The sequence below is a fragment of the Ctenopharyngodon idella genome, chromosome 14 (genome assembly GCF_019924925.1).
Source record: "Ctenopharyngodon idella isolate HZGC_01 chromosome 14, HZGC01, whole genome shotgun sequence".
NCBI lineage: Eukaryota > Metazoa > Chordata > Actinopteri > Cypriniformes > Xenocyprididae > Ctenopharyngodon > Ctenopharyngodon idella.
Window position 1 is genome coordinate 29921848 of NC_067233.1, and position 23972 is coordinate 29945819.

The 23972-nt window shown below is 36.8% G+C and overlaps 2 protein-coding genes and 1 long non-coding RNA gene across 3 annotated transcripts in view; 1 reads left to right on the forward strand and 2 right to left on the reverse strand.

Annotated features, from left to right (window-relative positions):
- Positions 1–23972, reverse strand: part of LOC127494726 (uncharacterized) — a 578474-nt gene that overhangs the window by 322936 nt on the left and 231566 nt on the right. The window lies entirely within an intron of this gene.
- Positions 12624–18103, reverse strand: si:ch211-153b23.4 (uncharacterized protein LOC335392 homolog). Its single transcript, XM_051860817.1, has 9 exons — positions 17978–18103; positions 17569–17682; positions 15121–16797; positions 14215–14314; positions 13985–14133; positions 13788–13900; positions 13621–13710; positions 13417–13539; positions 12624–13318 (listed from the first exon to the last, which is right to left on the reverse strand). The coding sequence occupies exons 1-9, from the start codon at positions 18030–18032 to the stop codon at positions 13088–13090; spliced, it is 2652 nt and encodes an 883-aa protein (XP_051716777.1). The 5' UTR covers positions 18033–18103; the 3' UTR covers positions 12624–13087.
- si:ch211-153b23.5 (uncharacterized protein LOC321177 homolog) lies at positions 19120–21689 on the forward strand. Its single transcript, XM_051860848.1, has 5 exons — positions 19120–19286; positions 19728–19848; positions 20125–20296; positions 21008–21209; positions 21333–21689. The coding sequence occupies exons 1-5, from the start codon at positions 19168–19170 to the stop codon at positions 21523–21525; spliced, it is 807 nt and encodes a 268-aa protein (XP_051716808.1). The 5' UTR covers positions 19120–19167; the 3' UTR covers positions 21526–21689.

The window sequence follows — 23972 nt, forward strand, 5'->3', positions numbered from 1 at the left end:
TTCTATGATGGTAAGTCTTCGTTCTTTGAACCACAGGGAGTGAGTTTGGTATATATATTTTTATATTAAAATGTGTTGACCTTAGTCTTCCTGTATAGTTTTTTTCCTGGGTGTGTAAAAAAGTAAGGGGATTTAGGGCCCTGAAGTTCCCATTAGGTTGGTTATCTTTGTGTTGGTTATATGGCCACCTTTACAGCCACCATATGGTAGAGTAGTTTTTCTCCTCTGGTCATAGCTAGAGTTTGTATTAGAGATTGGCACTCTTTTACTTCAGATAGATCTATGTTAAGCGTCGGCCTTCGGGGCCGCCTGACATTGTTTGGCCTGGGTTGAGCATTGCTCCTCTGAGCTCTTGTTTTTAGAGTTTCTATTGAGAGTTTTAGAGGCTGAGTTTAAGCCCAGACAGATCTATGCTTATGTATGGCCTTATAGGCCCACAGCTATAGCTGGCCTAGGCTAGAACTAGGGTTTAGGTGATATACTGAAGCATTTCACACTATGTATTACTACCCCTGTCAGGAGAGTGTAGTTTCCTAGTTCTGGCCTCCTCTTATCAGTGTTGTCAGGCCAAGGCCCGTTACCCCTTTGGTGTAGGTGCAAGATTATAGCAGCTAGGTAGCAGGCTATTGCTAGTCTCCCTGGTGCCATTATCTCAGGTGGTGGGCACCTTATAAATATGTGAATAAGAGAATGCTAGTGTTGCTAGGCCCCACTTTTCTAGAACTTTCATTCTTTACTTTGTAAATTAGTCTTTTCCCCTGAACCCCTTGAATTAACATTCAAGTTTGAGTGAAACAGTGCTAGCTTTCATTAAGCTCCTGTTCCCTAGGATTCAGTACATATATCTACTGTCTTGGTGAAAAGCGTCCACCCTTGAAATTTCAGGGCAGTATGAATGAAAGGTAAAGCGTTTCCCTGTTTTTCAGGGTTGTTAATGCTTCAGTTCTAGATTTTGCCCTACACGATGTGAGCCCAATAACTCTATTGCTGCCACAGTTAGCACCTGTGTCTATAGTAGTAGGCTTTGTTCTGGCCTCCTTTAGAGCATGGTGACTAAGTTTGTACTCCCCTTGCTGTAAGGGTAAAAATTGTTTTTTACTGAGTATATGGCCTGTTGGAATGCATAGCTCAGGTTGAGTTTATTTAAGGAACCTCTTTGTACAGTTTGGTTCCTATATAGCTCCCTTTTAGAGTTTAACACTGCCACAAGATTTGATTGTGTTGTTGGAGTAGAAGGTTTTGTCTTGGGCCTCCTTCAGAGTACAATACCTTGTTTTATCACAAGTTTAGTTGGTAGATGTTTAATTAGAGTTTGCTCACTTAAAACTAGCACTACCACAGGTTTATGCCCGTGATCATTTGAAGTAGTAGGCCGGTGCTGGTCTCCTTCAGAGCATGGCAACGTTTTCCTTTGTACTCCCCTTACTGTAAGGGTAAAAATGGTTTATTACTGAGTACATTGCCTGTTGGAACGGGTAGATTTAAGCTCAGGTTGAGTTAGGTACCTCACTTGATTGTTTGGTTCTCAGATTACCCTCCCTTGTAGCTTAGACACTGCCACGAGCTGACGCCACGTGTCTTTCTGAAGTCGCAGACCTTGTTTGAGCCTCCTTCAAGAACATGATGCCGTTGGTCTGTACTCCTCTTGCTTTAAAGAGTAAAAAGTGTTTTTACTGAGTACATTGCCTGTCAGAAATTAGCTCAGGTTGAGTTAACCTCACTGGATAGTTTGGTTCTCAGATTTGGCTTCCTTAGAGCTTAGGAACACTGTCACCGGCTGACGCCTGTGTCTTTCTGCAATAGTAGGCCCTGTTCAGGCCTCTTTCAAAGCAGAGTGGTGTAGTTTGTACTCTTCTTGCTTAGAGAGTAAAAGGTGTTTTACTGAGTACATTGCCTGTTGGAATGTGTTGAATTTGGATTTAGCTCAGGTTTGAGTAGTTAACCTCACTGGAGAGTTTGGTTATCATATTTGGCTCCCTTAGAGCTTAGACACTGCCACGAGCTGACGCCACGTGTCTGTCTGGAGTCGTAAGCCCTCTTTTGGGCCTCCTTCAGAACATGATGGCGTAAGTCTGTACTCCTCTTGCTTAAAGAGTAAAAGGTGTTTTACTGAGTACACTGCTTGTCAGATTGTGTTGAGGTAGACTGTTATGTGGGCACTCTACAGTCTCTTTCTGCTAGTTTAACTCGTTTCAATCTGAATGAGTTCCCATGTTTGTGGGTATCTTGCTTTACCAGCAATTAAGCTGCTTTAGGTGTGTGGCCTTCACAGGCCGCCCTTTAAGCTATTCCCCCCACATCTGGGTATCTTTTAAGCAGATTAAGCATGTAGTTTCACGTGATTGGCCTTTTGCAAGGCTGCTGTGATATATTTCTACACGATGTAGAACTACATCATGTTGCAGGCCCCCTCTTGGGCCTCCATGATTTTGTACCTACAGTACTGTTTATCTGTTAGGTCGAGCCCAGTACTCCCTTCGCTTGAAGGACGTTCTGCATAGTACTTAGCTGGTCAGTGGTTGAAGGCCTCTCTGAGGCCTCCCTATTTAAGATCAGCCTCTAGGCTGGTTGTACTCCCCTTGTTTGGGTCCCTCTAGAGTGCACAGCCTCCTCAGTGCAAATAATCAAGCGCTGAGTAGATCCTAGGACTGAGCAGAGTGTTACTCCCCTCATTGGTAAGGGTAAAAAAAAAGAACTAAGCTGAGTCCTGCTCTCCAGGATGCCCGCCTCTACGCTCTGGTCTGAGTTAGTTACTGCCTCTTTGCAATCACTCTTACTGGATATCTTCTCTGAAGAATGTGAATTGAGACTCTGTGTTCAGACAGGTCGTTGGCCAAGACTAGGTTTCTGTGAGACCAGGTCGGCCTCCCTGGTGGCAATCAGGGTCGAGTACGTTCCCCTGACAAGTGACTGGCTAGGATTCCTTCGGGCCCCCTGGCTACATTCCCTTAGAGATACCCTCTTTTCTCTGAAAGGAAGTTTGGTCCCAGAAGCCTTTGAGGCCTTGGTAGGCCTTCTGTGTGCTTTGTGTTTTGAGAAAATGATGCATGTGATTTAAAATTAGCATGAAATGAATGAAAATTTACAACCTGTTTAGGACAATTAAATGTTCAGATTACTGTGTTAACTGTTTTGAGAACAGTGACCTGAGTCTGGAGAAATGTGTCAAATCGATTGAGAAAAACTGTAAATTGACACACACAAAACTGTGGGGTTTTGTTCAACCCCCACCATGTATATCTAAAGCCTTAGAAATTTTGTAGCCCTTTATCTGAGTGAAACATTTTAACAATGAGATCCTGTTGATGTTTCATAAGCTCTTAATGGCTAGTACAGTAGCATTATGTCAGAAGAAAATGTCAGAAAAAAATCTATTTCCTTTTCCCTCACTAAGTCATTCCAAAACTCACATAAAACAGAACAATATACCGTTCGAAGATTGTGTTGTGTCTAAGTTGTGTAAGAAATAAGTTCTATGAACTATGCCTACAGAATCTGTATTTATAAAAATCTATAGGTGTACCAAATGATTCATTGATTAACCATTAAGTTCAGTTGGATTAAATAATAGACAAATGTATTTCAATCATGACAACTCTCGGAGTAGATTAAATTCAACCAGCGTTTATTGGCATGGGGCATGAAGTATATATGGCTTGATTTTGGTGTACGAGATCTGCTACGCTGCTGCTGTTGCTGTTACTGCTGTTGCTGCTGAGCAAATACAAATTTGTTCAGCTTAGTCAAATAAAACACAAGGAAAAGGCTGCTGCAAGAATGGTAGAACCCCATAGCAGATCTCTACAGGTGGCGCTGGGGAGGAGGAGGGATAACAGCGCTTCACATGCGCAGCTTGTCGATCGCAGGCTAGGGTACAATATATATGGTTGCATGGATTTGGAATTACTTCTGATTGGCTGGAGCCATGGCATAGAAAGAACCAATCAGCGCTCGGTTAGAGTTTGTATTAAACTTTGTATTAAACTGAACGAGAAGAGATGCAAATTAAAAGTTTGATAGTAATCGCATTATGAAAGGCAGTTACTGTAAATGAAACATTTATATAGATGAAACACTTATTTTGTGTTTTGAAAATTTCCCAATTGCTTGTGAAAATAGCTTCTAAATCAAACAGATTGATCTTTTTTGAAAATCTAAAAAATCATCAAGTTATTATCAAGTTTTTTTTTTGTGATGGGTAGGTTAAGGGTAGGGTTAGTGTAAGGGGATATATACAATTTGTACAGTATAAAAACCATTACATCTATTGAATCTCCCCATAAAACATGCCAATTCATAACTTCATCACACCTAGATAACACACTGAATAAATACTATTATTAAAATTATGGATTTTATTTTGGCCAAAAACTTCAATTTTGGTCTCATCAGAGTAACACATTTTTCATATGGTTTTGGGAGACTGGATATATGTTTCTGCAAATATTATCCAGATTTGAGTGAGAGATGAAGAATACAGGAGATAGCTGTCACATATAGGGCGCAACCAGTACTTGCCGGAAAGAGCTGCAACTCTTTTAATGTTGCTGTACGCCTCTTGACAGCCTCCCTGACCAGTTTTCTCTTTGTCTTTCTCATCAATTTTGGATGGACGCCTGTTCTTGATAATTCCTCTGTTTGCCACAATTCCTCGAATTGATGATGACAATTTATGATGACTGTCTTCACTGTGGAAATATCTTTGAGTTTTCAGAAATATTTTTGAGTTTTCAGCTGAGATTGAATTGGCATTAATCACAGTTTTGGTGGACAGGTATGTACTATTTCACATGAGCTTGATGATTAGTTCATTCTGAACACATCCACATACCCAACCAATAAAGGGTGTGCACACGTTGTCACGTTTAAAGACTCTCATGAACAAAGGATGAAACAAAATAATTATTTAGTAAACAAATGAGCAACACTAGGAGATTGTTTTAGCTTTCCATAGTAACATAAAAAATACAAAACATGAAACAGAACGAACTGAAGACTTAAATACACAAGGGAGCAATCAATGGAAAACAGAACACGTTACACCAGCTCATTTGCATTTAAAGGGACACACACAAAAACTGTGCATTCATGCTCACCCCTCTAAAGTGGCAATTTTAACATGCTACAAAAAATAATCTGTGAGGTATTTTGAACTAAAAAGTCACATACACACTCTGGAGACATCAGAGACTTATTTACATCTTGTAAAAAGGGGCATAATAGGGGCACAATTTTGATCTTCTTTTGGTTCATTGTCATGCTGTAAGGAGCAAGTTCTCTTCATTCAGCTTTCTAGCAGACACCAGAAGGTTCTGTGCCATAATCGACTGGTAATTGGAGCTATTCATGATTCCCTACTCCTTCACTAAAGCCCCAGTTCGAGCTGAAGAAAAGCAGCCCAAATCATGATGCTGCCACCACCATGCTCGGTACAGTGTTCTGCTGATTTGCTGTATTGTTTTTGCACCAAAACTTTTATAATGTACATAGCCCAGATAAAGAATATGGGAGATACTGTAGCTGTCACATGTAGGGAGCAAGCAGTACTTGCTGGAAAGTTCTGCAAGTCTTTTAATGTTGCTGTAGGCCTCTTGACAGCTTCCCTGACCAGTTTTCTTTCATGAATTTTGGATGGACGCCCTGTTCTTGACAATGTCACTGTGTGCCAAATTTCCTCCTTTTTTGATGTCTGTTTTCATAGCGTTTCATGTATATCTAATGCCTTAGAAATTTTGTAGCCATTTATCTTAGTGAAACATTTTAACAATGAGATCCTGTTGATGTTTCATAAGCTCTTAATGAATGGCTACTAAAGTAGCATGATGTCAGATGAAGATGTCAGAAAAATCTATTTCCTTTTTCCTCACTAAGTCATTACAAAACTCACAGTTATAAAACAGAACAGTACCAGCCAAAGATTGTGTTGTGTCAATTTAAGCAATAAAATTTAAGCAATAAAAATGTCATGATATGTAGGCATAGTTACATTGGCATGTGACAGTTACATTGTACTTACTCAGAGAAGTAATATATTTATTTACTTACTATAGTTATGGTTAGGGTTAGGGTTTGGTTTGGTTTAGGGTTAATTACTTTATGCATAATTTACTGTTATTACTATAGTAAGGACAATGTAGTAATGTGTAACTACGTCACCTTAAAATAAAGTGTTACAGAATATTTTTAATGTTCAGTAATTGTTTAAAAAAAAAGATAACAAAAAAACAAAACAAAACAAAAACCTGGATTTTGATTATAATGTAATGTTGAATAGCTATAATCACTCATTTTACCCCCAGAAATTGAAAAAAAAAAAAAAAAAAGGCATCAGTATCAGTATTGATACTGGCTTTTTATTGTACTTAGTAAAAAGATGCCGCTAAACAAATAGTTAAAATATCAGATATTTAAAATACTGTCTTGTAGTTATTTTTACATTTGTAGAGTCAATGTGAAAATAATTTTATGATTACAAATTTTAATGTTATGTGCGGTTAATCGCAATCAATTACAGAAAGCTGTGCAATTGATTAGCTATTTTTTAATTCATCGACAGCCCTAATAATTTATGTAAGTTGATGTTGACTGTTTGTCAGTTTTAGGTTTATGTTAATACTATAGAACGTAACTTTCAAAAGCTGTCAAATACTCAAATAGACTGATATTGTTCATGTCAGTATCTATCCAAAATGTGCGGTACAATTAAACATCACATACAAATACCTATGAATATGAGTTCCATTTTCCATTTCTCTGATTTTACCATTTCCTTTTTCTCATTAACAATAAAGACATTCCAAAACTCTCAGTCATCAAACAAAACAATGCCTCCTTTATTCTGAAAGAAATGCTTCAAAGAAAACCGTGATATTACCATGATACTACCATGATTACCATGATAATGTCCAAAACCCATGTATTGCCAAACTTTGTATATGGCTTTATTGTATCATTTACCAGAAAGTATTCTTCGTTCCATTTTAATACAGATTTTACTCATTGATCATAAATGTAATGCTTCTCATTTGAATATGGGTTTCGATTCTATCGGTCATAACGTCATAATTGTTTTCTATTAGATCTTTTTACTGTAAATTCTGTCATTGTCAGAAACTCACAACCATGGGGTTTCCAGGAACTATAATTGTGTTAATTGTCCTCAATCCATTCAGACATGCTATTTCAGTCTACATGCTGGTTTTGTTGCCTCCTGTTACTATGAACACACCCTGCACTTCTGTTACACACCTGTGCCAGCATCTGTCACACGATGAAGCTTGGGTTACAGAGGGCACATGTGCCTTCTTCTCTCAACCTTTGAAACAAAAGTCTTGAAAGAAAGTTGCCAACTGAGAAAATGGCCATACTGTGCAGCACACCATACTGGCTTAGTCACTGAAATCTTATGGGGTGGAAAATGAGAACTGTTGGGCAGTGTACCATCCAAACTGCACTACCGGCCCACTCTCAGATTCATTTGACTGTAAACAGGATGCTTTAGGGTGTCCTGCCAGCTGCATGAGACATCATGACACAGTCTGAGAATTCAAAGAGCAGGTTGTGCCCTTCACAGACAGGCAGACAAATAAACCAACAGGGCAGGGTCATTGGTTCACCTCCTCAAACATTCACACAAAAACAAACTCATATAGTTTTCATAATGATTTCCTGGAAATAAACCCTTTCTTGTAATAGATGCTGTTGGAGGTCATGCCCATAAAGGCTGCTATTTGAAAACAATAAGTCTTTGACTTGTCAAAGTGACCATTTAATGTTTAACTTGAAAAAAATCCCAGTTATTGTATTTCCTTTTGGTAAAATCAGATTTAGGCTCATTTGTACTTCCTGTCAGGGGACAAAAAAAATCTGAAAACTATGAGGAACCTATTTGTTGCTATGTTTGTCTACATTAACTTTAACGTTACTTCCTCATCTTATCTAAGCTGTTCGAGAATTCTAAAAAAAGAGGAAGAATCTGAAACCCATAATAGTTAAAAAAAAATTCCTTCCAGAAACATGCCTTAAATAAAGATTAAATTTAACACATTACAATAAGGTTTCATTTGTTAACATTAGTAAAAAAAAAAACATTAGTTAACATGCACTAACACTTCTACAGCATAGTTAATATTAATCTCGATATTTACTAATACATTTTTGAGATCAAAAGTTGTATCTGTTAATATTAGTTAATGCACTGTGAACTTAGATGAACATTTTTTAACTAACCATAACAAAGTTAATAAATGCTGTGAAAATATATGGCTCGTTATTAGTTTATATTAACTATTGCATAAATTAAATGCTAACAAATGAGATGAGTGTTACCAGTTCTTCTGTACATGGTTGAAACGACAAACAAACTGGTTTTATAACAGTGTTTTGATGAGAAATTAAAGAAGCTTCATGGTACTCACTGTTTTAACTTGAAATTAAATGAAATTTGATAAGTGGCATTGGAGTTATTATGAATTACTATATTGTCATTCATAGGTGGCACGGAGAAGAAGGTCCCTGGTTTGAGCTCTGGATGACCAGAAGTCTTTATGTGTAGAGTTTGCATGTTTTCCCCGTGTCAGTGTGGGTTTCCTCTGGGTGTTCCGGTTTCAGGTAAGGTGGATTGGACATGCCAAATTGGCCGAGTGTGAGCATGTCGGGAAGGGCATCCGGCGTAAAACCTCTGCCAAATCTAATGTGTGTGTGTGGATAATTCCAATGAAACGGACCCTGCAAATGAGCGGGACTAACGCTAGGAAAATATTTATTGTCATTCATAAATCAAAAAAAATTTGCATTTTACTTCTTTTTCATTCTGAAATTGAAACAGAAGTTGTATAAATGAAAATTAGTTAATGAGGCCCTCAAACCTCATCTCCAACTCATCAGCTTATAGTATTTGAGAGTTAATGTACAGTATAATGAACACGCATGTTTAATATGTTCATAACTGATGTTAACAAATTAAATGTGTTACCACTAATCTAACATAAAATCTGGCCAATGCCAACCAAGAGAAACAAAAAACTGCATTTTAATCTAATCTTTTCATTTGCATGTAGTTTCCTCTGATAGTCTATCAGTTTTTTTTAAATCTACTTGATCTTATTTAGTAACAAGGAAGTCATTCCTCAGGTAATCGACCAAGACTATTCATGCATACTTTCCCTTGTGAGACATAACCACGTTCTTCTGTAGTCAAATGTAATTCTATTATTAGTTTTCATTTATGTAACTTTTCTTTGTTCCGTTTCAGCCTTGAGTAATTGCATGATGTTACTAACAGTGAAGGAAGTAAAAGAAAGGAAGGCAGAAATCCTGAGGTCCTAAAATAAACTTGACCTGCTTTATGTAATTTATGTGAAACTATGGTGTCACATGTTTAATGAAGCAAACATGATTAAACATTCACTGCATTTGCTTCAGTCTTCACTGCTGATGGAAATAATTTAATTCAGACTTTAATTTAATTCATGATGCTCATATAACAATATATTTAAAAAAAAAAAAACAATGTAAACTAACTGCAGATGATAAATGGTTGTTTATATATTTGTATCTATCAGTCTCTCTCTCTCTCTCTCTCTCTCTCTCTCTTTCAACAGAATTAAAAAAGCAGTTAAAACAAACAATTAACTGGCAGTTAACAAATGCTATTGTTGGGCAAGTAATATTCTCAATTTATGCAAGGAGACTCACCGTGGAAAACAAACATGGTCACGATATTATATTTCTGTTTAAGGCATTTATAAAATCCAGAATCATTTCAGATGCTTGGATACGTCAATCAGAATAAAAACATAACATATTTGCTTTAACATTATTAGCATACATTGACAAAAAATTTTATGGCAATACTTCAAATGTTATGAGCAGAGGTTTTGACCAGTAAGTGACTCCTGTAAACATTCATGGTAGCTACTCTCAGGGCATGTTCTCAATGTCTAAAGTTATTAATTTTAATATGCCAAAGCATTACCAAGTTACAACCTCACTTCCTGCCTTAAGTCTTTGGCATTAAATCCTTTGGTGTGTTCCAGGAAAACAGCTTGCAATGTCAACAGTCTATTAAGAAATCTTCTGAAGATGATCTGGGCAGGATTGAATGAATGCTGTAGTTTGAGTTTGAAAAACTTGCCTGGGCTGGCAATACTAGAAAGATGGGTGATTTTGCACTCTGTATGTTGACTATATATAGTAAAGAATCTCAAAACTTGATAATCTGATAATCAACATTTGTGAAATTTAGTAATTTAGAAATTTAAAAACTATTTTGAGGTTTATTTATCTAATTTCTAAATAGTGATCTGTGACAAAATAGTGACCCCTGTGACCCTAATAAGGCGGTTTGGATAATGGATGGATGGATTTTGAAGTGAAAATATAAAATTAGTGGGGTTATTATTAAATAATTACATAAATAAGATGTACTTTTCAGACATCTACACTATTCATTTAAACCTATAGGCTAATTGAGTGAAATCATCAAATTTAAATTCAAAATGTTGCTATTATCTTCAATCAAAACATGAGCAATTAAATATGTAAATATTCATATGTCTATATACTGCATATAAGTCATAGAATAAATTAACCTTTCAGGTGAATCTCTTTTATTGGTACAGTTATGCTTTGTCTGTCATCAGCTATTTAATTTTTCAAATAAATTGTCAAAACAAATTTGGTCACACTTTATATCAGGTGGCCTTAACTACTATGTACTAACATTAAATACAATTCTATGTATTTGTAACTAGATGATATTCTGTAAACCCACATTTTTTGCTAATGAGTTTTTGAGGCATGGTTGGGTTTAGGAGTAAAGGTGGGGTTAAGGTTATGATTAAAGGGTTAGTTCACCCAAAACATGAAAATTCTGTCATCATTTACTCACCCTTATATTGTTCCAAACCTGTTGAACACATGGAATGGAATACCATGGAAGTCAATGGCTAGCGTCAACTGTCTGGTTACTAACATTCATCAAAATATCTTCTTTTGTGTTCAAAAGAAGAAAGAAACTCATATAGGTTTGGAACAGAATACGAGTGAGTAAATGATGGCATAATTTCAAAATCTTATTTTGTGGCTTTCACAGTCATGTTTCCAGTATATACAATTTTACTTTTTAATATTTAATAAAAAAAAAATATGTAGAAAAAAGTTTGCTATTAATAGTAAGATAATGATAACCTCAAACATACACAGAAATTAAAAATACTACTGTATATAATAATATTATCTACTTACAATATTGAGGCATATTACTATCTTTTTATTAAGTCATATGATTTCCATAATTCTAAGTAAGTAACCAGACAGTTGACGCTAGCCATTGACTTCCATGGTATTCCATTCCATGTGTTCAACAGAATAAGAGTGAGTAAATAATGGCATAATTTTCATTTTTGGTGAACTATCCCTTTAAGGCCACATAATATAATGTGTAATCTAAAATGTTAAACAGAATTGATTTAGTATTTAACATTAATGACACTTTAAAAATAGTTAACACTTTAGTATGGGGAACAATTCTCACTTTTAACTAGTTGCTTATTAGCTTGCATATTGGCTGTTTATTAGTACTTATAAATCACATATTAATACCTTATTCTGCATGAACATATTCTACATCGCTAAATCTTACCACATATCATGTCTTATTTTGTGGCTTTCACATTCATGTTTCCAGTTTTGCCACATGCTCTCCTTTGCCATTTGATTTCCTCATACTAATGTAATCATGTCACGTGTTTCCCAAGTCTTGTGTGTGGTTTTGTCATTGGTTAATTGATTTGATCGTGTTCACAGGTGTGTCTTGTCTAGTATTTAAGGCCTCATGTTTGCCATGTGTTTGGTCTAATATTGATGTTGTAACCATTGTTGGTGAGTCTTAGTCTTATCCAAGTTCATGTTTGTTTATTCCCAAGCCATGTTCAAGTTTATTTCTCAAGTTTAGGTTAGTTGGTTTAGGTGTAAAGTTTCTGTGTTTGGTCAATAAACTGCCTACAGTAGACTCGTTACACTTACTAACCATTAATAAGTAGTAAATTAAGAGTTTAATGAGGCAAAAGTCATAGTCGATAGTGAATATGTGTTCCCCTACCAAAGTGTTACCTAAAAATATATACAAATATGGTAACACTTTATTTTAATGTCTTTTAACTAGTTGCTTATTGGCATGCATATTACTAGAATATTGGCTGTTTATTAGTACTTATTAAGCACATATTAATGCCTTATTCTACATGATATTTTTCTACATTCTTAATCCTACCCAATACCTAAACTTAACAACTACCTTACTAACTATTAATAAGCAGTAAATTAGGAGTTTATTGAGGGAAAAGGTGTAGTTAATAGTTTATATGTGTTCCCTATACTAAAGTGCTACCATAAATATTAATAAGAGTGATACAAAAGTCAAAAACACCCTAAAGCTGGCAACAGGACTATTTAGACCTGTCCAAATCAGTGCCAAATTTCACAAAATTTTACTAAGCTGTTCTGTGACTACTATTGACTCATCCAGAAGAAGAAGCAGAAAAACAGATGTTGCACACCTTCAGTGCTTGACTCTAATGCTGTATTTACAGCAATTTTTGAGGAGAATCCCACCTCTGGCATGATTGTGAATGGTTTTATTCAGCCAGGACTCATACAAACATGCTGTAAGTGTGATTCATTTTCAATAATATTTTATACAATATATTACAAAAATAAAACATCACATTGACAAATGTATAATATATACAATTTTACATTTTAATATTTAATAAAAAATAAATATGTAGAAAAAAGTTTAGTATTAATAGTAAGATAATGACATCCTCAAACATACACAGAAATTAAAAATACTACTGTATATAATAATATTATCTACTTACAATATTGAGGCATATTACTATCTTTTTATTAAGTCATATGATTTCCATAATTCTAAATATAATCCTAATGTAATTTCATTGTATCCTGACCCATTTCTCCGAAGCATCTGATGTCAACACACTATAAGGATGTACTGTACAATTGAAATTAGACACATTTAACAATTAAAATGCATTATAACACCTTCAGGTTTTGGCACTATCTATAAAGACTCTTCCTCCTGCTCCTCCTGATGGTCATGTTGGCTGAGGTCCAGAGAGCTCTGTGAGTCGGCAGGGGTCACACGGCCAATCCCAGAGTCTGTTTTAATCTCTGACAAGTCTGTCTGAGAGACTGTGAGATCTCTGTGAAGATCTGTGATATCCGTCTCAAAACCTGCATTCAGTTCACCATGCACATGCTTCTTCTGAATCTCCTCAAAGATCTGAAGAACCTTCAGAAAATCACAACAAACAGATTTGCTATTAACTCAACACAGCTGCTTAAGTCTGTGAATAGTAGGATATCCGTGCTGGAATGATCACTAGTTACCTTAGATTTAGGAATAAGCCCGACACGGAAAAATCCAATCTGGCCACTCTCAATTTTGGTGCAGTCTACCACTGTGGAGGCGATATTCTCTGGGGACGGTCCATCACACAGCACCCCATCTACCTGCAGGATTTGGGCCAATGACATTTTAGTCTCCTGATGGGTATAGCTATGAATATTCAAAAAAGGAATCTACCTCTGTACCTTGTTACCAAGTTTTGCATAAACTTGGTTATGATGTGTAGTGTCTGCCTCACCAGTGGGATTAGCAGATGTGACTGCAATGGGACCCACCTAGTCAAACAGGAATATATTGTTTATACTATTGATAAAGTCCATCATTTCCATGAGCAAACAATTACAACACATACCGCATTTATGAGGTGTGTAGCGACAGTGCAGTCTGGGTTTCTTATGGCTATGCTCTGTGGTGTGCCGATATATTTTGATGAGTCACCCAATCCAAAGAATTCCATCCATGGAGCTAAGATTAAATAGTGAAGTATGGATTAAATGCTACATAATTTGGTACACATGTCATGTCCATTGTGAATATCATATCACCCACCTCTAGCTATAACCAGGCTTATGGAAGATGGCCAGGCAGCTTCCATAAAGTCCCAGAGAACAGGGCTGATCTGTTGTCTGACTGGCTCCAGCTGCTTTATGGATGAGATCCATAAGGACATGGGTCGTTCTTTAGCCTGTTTCTTTACACTGTAGAGGTGCAATTACATGGTTAGAGATACTAATGGAGCAAAAGAAGCCAAAGGTTCTTCTTATTACATTTAGGCTTACCTATATGCCTTTTCAACAGCCTGTGGGCGATTGCAAGCTGCCACAAGTACATAGACCGTGTCTGTGGGCATTCCACATATGCCCCCATTTTTCATGATCTCTGTCATGAAAGAAAGGGAAGTCTATAGACACATACACACTCATGTATATGCAAACAGATTTGCCAATAGACCTTAGTGAGGGTAGCGCCATGTTTAATTTTTGACAGGACTGAAAACAAGGCTGTGAGGGATAGAAGTACTGTGTTTTCAATGGATTGTACTTTTGTTTAACAACATATAGATTGTTCAGGTGATGAAACATCTTTCAAACAGAAGGCATGTCATTATAAAGAGTGTAAGTCTATCCCTCACAGCCTCATTTTCATATCCATTAAATGTAAAATGGCATCTACCCTGACTAAGGCCCTGTTTACACCTGGTTTTGGTCAACCAGATCACAAGTGGACGACTCTAAATACAGGTGTAAATGGGCTCAAAAATGTTTTGAGCTTGTCCACCGTTGAGCACCTCCAGAGGTAGTCAAAAACGCATTCAACCTGATTGCTTTCATAGCGTAGACGCTGATGTGGTTGAATGCTTTGGGACAGTCATGAAAGCTGCTGCTCTCCGTATGTTTTTCCATCGTCTCGAGGTGTGTTCATATGTAAATTGCACAAGCTTATTTTCTCCATTAGATCGAAAGATCTGAAAAAAAACCCCCATACATTTACCCACCCATAGACCCTCCCCTTGAAGAAAACAGGACAGAAGTGGTTGAAAGTGGACAAAAGAGACAGATTAAAACACAAATGTAAACAGGAATGTGTCTCCCTCATCTACTTGTGATCCGATCGACCAAAACACATCTTAATACCAGGTGTAAACATCCATCAAAAAAAAAAAAATTCTTTCGAGGGTGGCTCACCTGCAATCTGATGAACAGATGTGGATCTCCTGGCTGTAAGATGAGGGCAACTGTCTTTGCCACTTCCAGAGCCACTCAACTTGATGAAAGGATCACCGAATGGCAGTTGTGGACTTTTAAAGGTGCAGTTGAAAATGCTGGCCAGGAAAATGTAGAAGCTGACCAGCCCAACAATAATGGTCACGCCGATATCGTAGCCGTAGGGTAGCGCGCCTACTGCATCTAGTAAGAAGCTAATGAGGATGAGTTGGAAGGTGAAGGTGTAGATGAACCAAGCCTTGTTGAGAAACAGGGCCCCAACTGTCACTAATACATTGAAGAGCATGAAACTGATGATTCCCACAGCTAAGTGTAGGCCACGCACATCTCCATAGAGGCCGCCGAAGCGTGTCAGTCCCCACACTGTCCACATGATGCCGTAAAGGATGAAAGTCGTACTTTCTAGTGTCTTTCCTCGAGCAAAGGCAACAGAACCACATATTAGGTGTAGCACACCACCCGAAACCACTGCCCAAGGGAGGATGAGAATGGCCAAGGGGTTTCCACTTGAAAGTGATGCTGTAATTGAAAAGGCAGCCAGGACACTACAACCATGGCCCAACACCTCAGCGTCTGCATACTTAGAGTAGCCCAGATAGGGAGCATGTAGATCTTTGTCATGGGTTTGTAGAACAAATGTATTACTGCGACTCAACAGGTTCTTAAGCAGACCTGCACCTGTAGGTATCTTGTTTGAGGAAACCATGTTATAAAGCGTTATAAAGAGCACAAAAGCAGACGTAACAAAGATGGCAGCCTGCACACCTTGTGTTCCTCGCTGAAAGAAGCTTTGGGGTTCGGCTGCAATTGCTATACAGTATGCCACAAAAAACAGTTGGTAGATAGTGTTCACAAATCCTCCCTGCAAGCTAAACAAAGCCAGGACGAAAAACAACACAGAGAATACAACTGGAAAAGGCACTGGGGAATAGGGCACCTGGTTTGTTAAGTGCACTACTAGTGCAGTGTACCCTTCTGCGAAGCGCAGAATCGATGTGAAGCCATAGAAAGTGGCCACTAGGGTGTCCATAGATCTATAGCTCTTAACACACACACCCAGCTGGTAGACACCAGCAGTCCACAGCCATGGCACATGGCCAGAGAAAAGCTTAGGGACAACACCGAGCAGAGGACAAGCTAGCACACTAGCTGACAGCAGGTTCATGATTATTCCGACGATTGCGGCATCATTAGCGTCTTGATTTTTTAATGCCTTCACACTATCTTTCTTAAACGTTCCGGGTAGCTGAATCTTTCTCTGTGTGATGTAAGACAACAAACGGCCACTGCCAAAGTAAGCGCCCACAAAACAGACCATAAGGTAGCAGACAGCGGTGGCTGACTGTCCGAAAGCCAAATCTGCCAAACCAGCAATCTGGTGGGCACACGCTAAACATATGGCCAGGGCAATGAATGAGAGAACAACCTCATGACATACAACAGCCACAATGCAAATAACAAGCAGTGCCAGAGTGAAAGCTGCAAGGCCTGGCACCATGGCATCTCTCAGCTCATTTCTGCCATTTATTATATTTTCACCTGCAAGTATGTACACTAAACCTGAACCACACCATAGGGCGGACACTGTCAAGCACAGACTACCAAAAATTGCATTGTGGGACTGGCTGCGCCGAACACCTGGTTAGAGAGAGAGAGAGAAAGAGATAGAGAGAGAAAGAGAGAGAGAGATTTTACATGGGGTGATGAAAAAAATACATTTGCACAAAATGTATGTATTCACAGTAAGAGGGAGTTTTTAGAGGTGAAGTGTGTAATTTCTGTGCCACTAGCATCACAAAAAAGGACCGTTGTCAAAAAAGCTTTTTACGCTTTTTTGGGAATCAAAAATAGTTTACTTTTAGTTGTCTAAAGTTATTGAATTCCTTTATTGTCACTGCATATTTTCTCCATGTATATTATTTTTTCAAGTTAAAGTAACATTTGTTATTGTATTCATTAATGGGTAACACTTTATAATAAGTTAGTATATAGTAGTTTCTACATTGTTAATATATTAATAGGATATATAGAAATAGTGAGTTCTCCATTCATTATCACTGTAATTAACCAAATTATCATTGTTTAATTAGCTCATATGTAAAGAGTTGGATAATGCTTTTTTATGCTTTAACAATTTATTAGCCGTACATAGTTCCCACTTTAGATTAGGTCACGGAAAATGGGAAAATGCCATTAAATAAGTGCTTTAAACCAATGTTTATTAGACATTATTTGCATTAGTATTAAGTGTTCCTTAAAAAGTCAATATAAAAGACAATAATTAAGTTGTGATTAAGTTGTAGCTTGTAAGTAACTTGTTAAAAAACATTGTCAATGTGATTTATATTTCTCTGTACAATACATTACGACTGTTTATTGTAGTCTAAAAAAGCGTGAGACATAGGCTACCTGAATAAGCCAGCAGAGCCGCAAACAGGAGGAGCAGAACTCCTAAAGCTGTGTCTGTGATCAGAGCTTTGTCTGGAGAGCTTGCATAGTTGTTCACCAGAAGCAACAAAGAACCTGTTAATAAGACAATGGCCATCACTATCATTTCAAGTATGAAAAAAAAAATTAATAGTTTACACATCAGCAATGTAGTTATTGCGTAGCAGGCTACGTTAGTTTTGCCCATACTGGCGTTTTTTTTTTTTTTTAATTCGAAAGACATTTCTTTAATATGAGTTTACTTGATTAATAAAACAAAACATGTTTACCCTTCGAAGTAAACACCAGCGATAATCATTCAAATCACTCGCTAATACATAATTTGTAAGATCTAAAAGCTCAAAAACGTTTTCCGTTTTCTGCAACCTACCCCCAGATACTCCCAGAACTCCGATGGATAAGTGCAGTGATTCAGAGTCCGCCATCCTCGCTTCATGCACGCTCTTCTCACAAGCGCTGAGTTTTATACAGACACACTCGTGACGTGACACGATGATGTCAGATATTTGCTTGTACAAAAGGTTTATTTCCTTCTTTTCTGGTGTTTCCTTAACCTTATACAACTGCCGGTAATACAATCAGTTTAATACCAAACAAAATTATGCAGTTTCAAATTTAACTTTTATTTAAAACTATGCTGCTTTAAGTAGCCTAATTAAAAACTTTTACCCTATAACCTTTTGGTTTAATAAATTTGAATTTAAGTTTTTGTAAAATGTGGACTCAAAAGAATGACAGAAAATAGGTTATGCATTTATTTTAAAGAAAAATAGCACAAACACACTTTTTGGTAACACACTTTAGTATAGGGAACACATTTAACTATTAACTACGACTTTTCCCTCAATAAACTCCTAATTTACTGCTTATTAATAGTTAGTACTGTAGTTGTTAAGTTTAGGTATTGGGTAGGATTAAGAATAAGGTCATGCAGAATAAGGCATTAATATGTGCTTAATAAGTACTAATAAATAGCAATATTCTATTAATATGCATGCTAATAAGCAACTATAAAGACCCTAAAATGAAGTGTTACTCACTTTTCAAATTATTTTACAAAAAGAAGTAGGCCTATTAGATTTCAAATTAATCATTCATATCAAATGAATAGATATAGAGCCAATAATTAAGATAAGTATTATAAAACTTGTAATGGAACATGGAACATGTTCATAATTAATGTGAAATACTAGACATGTGGTTACACTGCTAGGACACCTGTGTGAGTCTGGGGAGATCTGACTTCATACATCCAGTGAACAATCATTTAAAGTCAATGCAAAATAAAAAAGTACAAAACATGTTCTGCCTTTGTATATATACTAATTACTAATGTTTTTAATCCTTATACTCTAAAGTTCTCCAAATCACATCCTTTCAAATGCATGAACCTTATATTTTGCTTTGTTGCATTGGAGTTAATGTGGCACCAATTTAAAGCTCAGTCATAAAGGGCATGACTAAGCACCTTTTGTATGGGTAAACAGAGACAATGGTTTTCTTTTTCCTTCCAGGAAACTCTGACAGTGAGGTGTGTGTTTGACTGTTTAATACGCCTTCATGGGAGGGGCCGCAACCTTCAGTAATATAAGCAGTCAGCCCGACTCGTTCATCTGTGTGGAGAGCAAAACTTTCAGAAAGGCAGCACACTTCACTGCAAAGTCAACTCTCTTAACAAGGTAGGTCGCTGCATCGCATTTACTGTGACAACTGCAATTCTAGATTTACTAAAACCTTTAACTTTAAGACTGAAACATCAATATTTTCATATTAATGTTCTGATATTTTTTTAAGGTTGTTGTTTAATGCTACTTTTACTATTATTCTTACTATTACTCTTACTGTAACCAACATTTTGTATACAGTATGTGTATATAACCAACAAGAAATTCTGTTCAGCGCTTGTTTACTTTAACTCCATGGAAACTAAGGTGTGTTACCTTGGCAAAACTCTCTAGGGTGCTAGTAGCTACTATATAAATATTTAATTTTAAAGTGTGAAACTAACTGGCACATTTTGTTGTATCTCTTGTCAGTGTTATGAACATTCACACTGTGTTCAAATGAATACTTACAGTAAAAGAGCAGCCTATATAGTTAATTTCTGTGTTTGTGTTTAGTATAACAGGCAAGATGGTAAAGAACGTGGCGGTGATTTTGTCAGGCTGTGGCGTGTATGATGGCACAGAGGTTCACGAGGCATCTGCTGTAATGGTACACCTGAGTCGTGCAGGTGCCAAGGTAATGTCACACACATACACACACACACACAGGTTTGTAAGGCATAATGGTTTTTATACTGTACAAACTGTATATTCTATCCCCCTACACTACCCCTAAACCTACCCATCACAGAAAACATAAGCAACACAACATTGTTTTTTTCAAGCACAGAAAGTCGTGATACATTTTAAATGAAGAAAAGTTCCAACGTGAAAATAAAACTTTAACAAACATCACCTTGTCCTTTGCATCTCAGTTGGACTTGGCTTTAATGCAGCCCACTTTTCTGTGTAGGTTCAGATGTTTGCACCTGATGTTGAGATGATGCATGTGGTTAATCACTGTGAAGGAAAGCCTGGAACAGAGAAGAGGAATGTGCTGGAGGAGAGCGCCCGCATCGCCCGGGGTGACGTCACTGACCTGGACAAGCTGGACGTCAAAGCATTTGATGCACTCATCATTCCAGGTAATTGAAACATCTGTGGCATCATACCACAAGTATAAGTGATAACACCCTGGCTAAAAAGCTTTACATTGATCAACAAGCAAGCACAAATGAGCATTTTAAAAGCAGGTTAATTATATCACAATTTGTTGTCCTCAAAATTATGAACTGGAGGGTCATGAAATACATTTTTTAATTTTGTTTCCTGAGAGTGCACTTACATTTTTTTATTTTATTATTTTTTATTTTTTTTTAGAAAAAAAATGACTTTTTCTACCCTGATTTTAGCCCTTTGATTCAAACACTGTTTGAATGAGTCTCTTTTTTAAGACTTCAATGTAAAACTACTAACAATAACAATGTGACCATGTAGCTTGATTTCCTGATGCATAAATAGGAATAAACCATTTTGAGATATGATCGTCTGCCTGTACATGAATCAGATTAATACGGTTAAACAATCAACAACCACCAAACAAAAAATGCTCTACTGAGAATTTTACATAAACAGCCAATCATTAGGATCTTAAGTCTGGCGATAATAATGTGTGTGAGTAGGCAGAGCTAAAGAAGTGAGTACTGATCTGTGTCTGTGCAGGCAGTCTTTAATTTAATAAATAAATAAATAATAAAGCTTGTTTCAATAAAACTTTTAATACACTATATTTCAAAAGATCAAGGAAAATTTGATTTCTCAATTCATGATAAATGAACTCTTAATGTGCCATGCAGGTGGTTTTGGAGTGGCTAAAAACCTGAGCAACTGGGCCACCAAAGGCAAGGATTACACCATCAATGATCAGGTTGAGAAGGTCATTAAAGGTTTCCATCAGGCGAAGAAACCCATGGGCATGTGCTGCATCTCCCCTGTGCTGGCAGCCAAAGCTATTCCAGGATGTGAGATCACTGTTGGCCATGACTCTGAGTGTGAGAAGTGAGTTTGGGCAATATCTTCTAGCAGGGTTAATATAATAGAGATGATGTTTTAAGCAGTAGAATTATTAAAAGTGGGCTCTGATGATATTACTGGTTAATATTGTCTTTCTTGCGTCCGCAGGTGGCCGTACGCTCAGGTGGCAATAACCATGTCAGAAATGGGCTGCAAACACAAAAACAAGAATGTTGGTGAGGTGCATGTGGATTCAAAGAACAAACTGGTGACTACAAGTGCGTTCATGTGCAACGCTCCAATCCATGAGATCTTTGATGGTCTGGGTGTCATGATCAAAGAAGTCCTCAAACTAGCCTAACTTTGTCATTTGAAAGTCTGAACGTTTTAATATTTATTTATGAATAAATACATCACAAACCTGTCGAGCAGTTCTTTTTTATAGTAAAGGAAAAGCAGAACAAACCATCTGTCAATGTTTCTGTATTTGTGGTAACTTATCAATAAAACTGAACTGAATTTAAACATTTCCTTGTTCATATTGATATTTTACACTTATTCATTTGGATTGACTGGAGAATGGCCCTATAACTGGTATCTAAGAAAGTGAAAGTAAACGAGAAAAGCAGGAAGACAGAAAGCATACGCACACAACACAAGGACGTAACACATAGGCTACTTCACAATACAGTATGCATCAGTAATGGTCATTACAGTTTTTTACGATTGCTTTCACACTAAAATTAAAAATAACACACAGTTACTGAAACCTTAGCCCAGATCTGCACAACTATGAGCACATTCTCAGCCTCACACTTTTTGCAAAACACTACACACATTGTTTTGCACAACACTAAACACACTTCTCTACATTAGATACAGAAATCTAACATAATGTCACTTCTTTGCCATTTCAAGACACTGCTTTCCAAAATACCACACCTAAAACCAATTGATCAAACATGGCTGTCAGGTGTGCAGACACTTAGGTGCTTAACTGTAAACTCAACAATCAGGTGCAAGTACTATAAAAAGGCAAAAGGTGAGTTTATGTGTCTTCAACAAAATGGAAGGCAATGTTGCAGTATGAGGGAGAGGGAAAAACATCATTGGCCACAGAGCTATTTTGAATGTCCCGGGCCAACGTGGTGGTAACATCACAATGTATGTTGTAATCACGCAGAATGAGGTCCTCCACCATCATGCCAACTTAGGCCTTTACAACACGGCCCACATATTCACATTTTTAGACAGACTACACAAAATCGTCACAGCAGAAGAACAAATGGATACATTGTCATATGGGACAATGCATATTTCCACGTATCTGCTTTGGTCCAAAACTGGTTTCAGAAGTGTCCACAATTTTCACTCCAATGCCTCCCACCATGCTGTCCCTTCCTTAAACCCACTGAGGAAGTTTTTATTATTATTATTATTATTATTATTATATATATTTCGTGTACTTTACTCTAACAATATCTCTAATACCTAGACTATATCATTGGAAAAGTATAAAAGTTACAAGTGTTTAAGATTGAGCACAGCAGTGTGTAAATGAATCAAACAGAATCAGAATATATGAACCATGTGTGTTCCATAAGGTGTCAAAGTGGGTTTTGTTAAATTAATGTAAATTAAGTTTTGAATGAAGTGTTTCATTTTGCAAAAGATCTGAGGTGTGGATCTGTGAATTGTGTGTAGTGTTTTGACAAAATGAGCCTCGTTTTTAAAATTGTGCTTAAGCAATCGTAAAAAACTGTAAATAATTTCCATTCATTAAAAAAATGTCAACATGTTCCTAGTTTTTTTCTTCAATGTTAACATGTTCAGATTAGGGTCCAATACTCACTATGACTTTAGGTTTCAATACTATGATTAACTATGACTTTTGCCTCAAAAAAAAAAAAAAAAAAAAAAAAAAAACTCCTAATTACTGCTTATTTATAGTTAGTAAGGTAGTTGTTAAGTTTGTGTAGGATTAAAGGATGTAGAATATGGTCATGCGGAATAAGGTATTAAGTACTACTAAACAGCCAATATCCTAGTAACGGAAAATAACAATGACTGGCAAAAACGAGCTCAGGAACACAGTGAAAACGAAACCAAAACAGAAGAAACGTTACAACAGTAGGATATTGTTCTATTTATTTTCCGCGTGCTGCTGTTCAGTGTGTACTGCAATGATGCTTTTTAAGATCTCATTACAATAAAAAATCGTTGTCAGGTTTCTCTGTACACTTTACTGAAGCTTACATTTAGACCTACAGTATATAGATATTCTCAGAATAATTTAGGATTTCCTTGTAATTTCCAATGTTGCTAGTTGTGACAACAAATCTCATCATACTCATATCTTATACATTTCCGCATGTTTAAAAAAAAAGTGCTGATGAATTTACTTCCATGGCCAAATCCTGGAATGTGGAAAGGGTCCATTCTTCAAATCCTCACACATATGAGATACTGACATGAAAAACATAATACAGGGGAAATAAGTGAATATAATATGTTTTAAATTTGATTGACCTGATAGTTAATCAGACACATTCTGAACTGTGCCAAACTAAGGAACTAGGTACTAGGTACTTGGTACATGGCACACACATTTGTCTACTACAAATAAACTCACTTGGACTTGTACTTCACAATTACAGATTATGTGAGTTAATGTCAAATGCAAAGAGTTTCGTTGTTACAACCAACCCCACTACTGGGGTGAGTTGTAACACAGGCTGTGGATAGATGTAACAGTGAGAGCTAACTTGCTGAAATAAGATCCACACAATCTAGTTTATGCAAGAAATT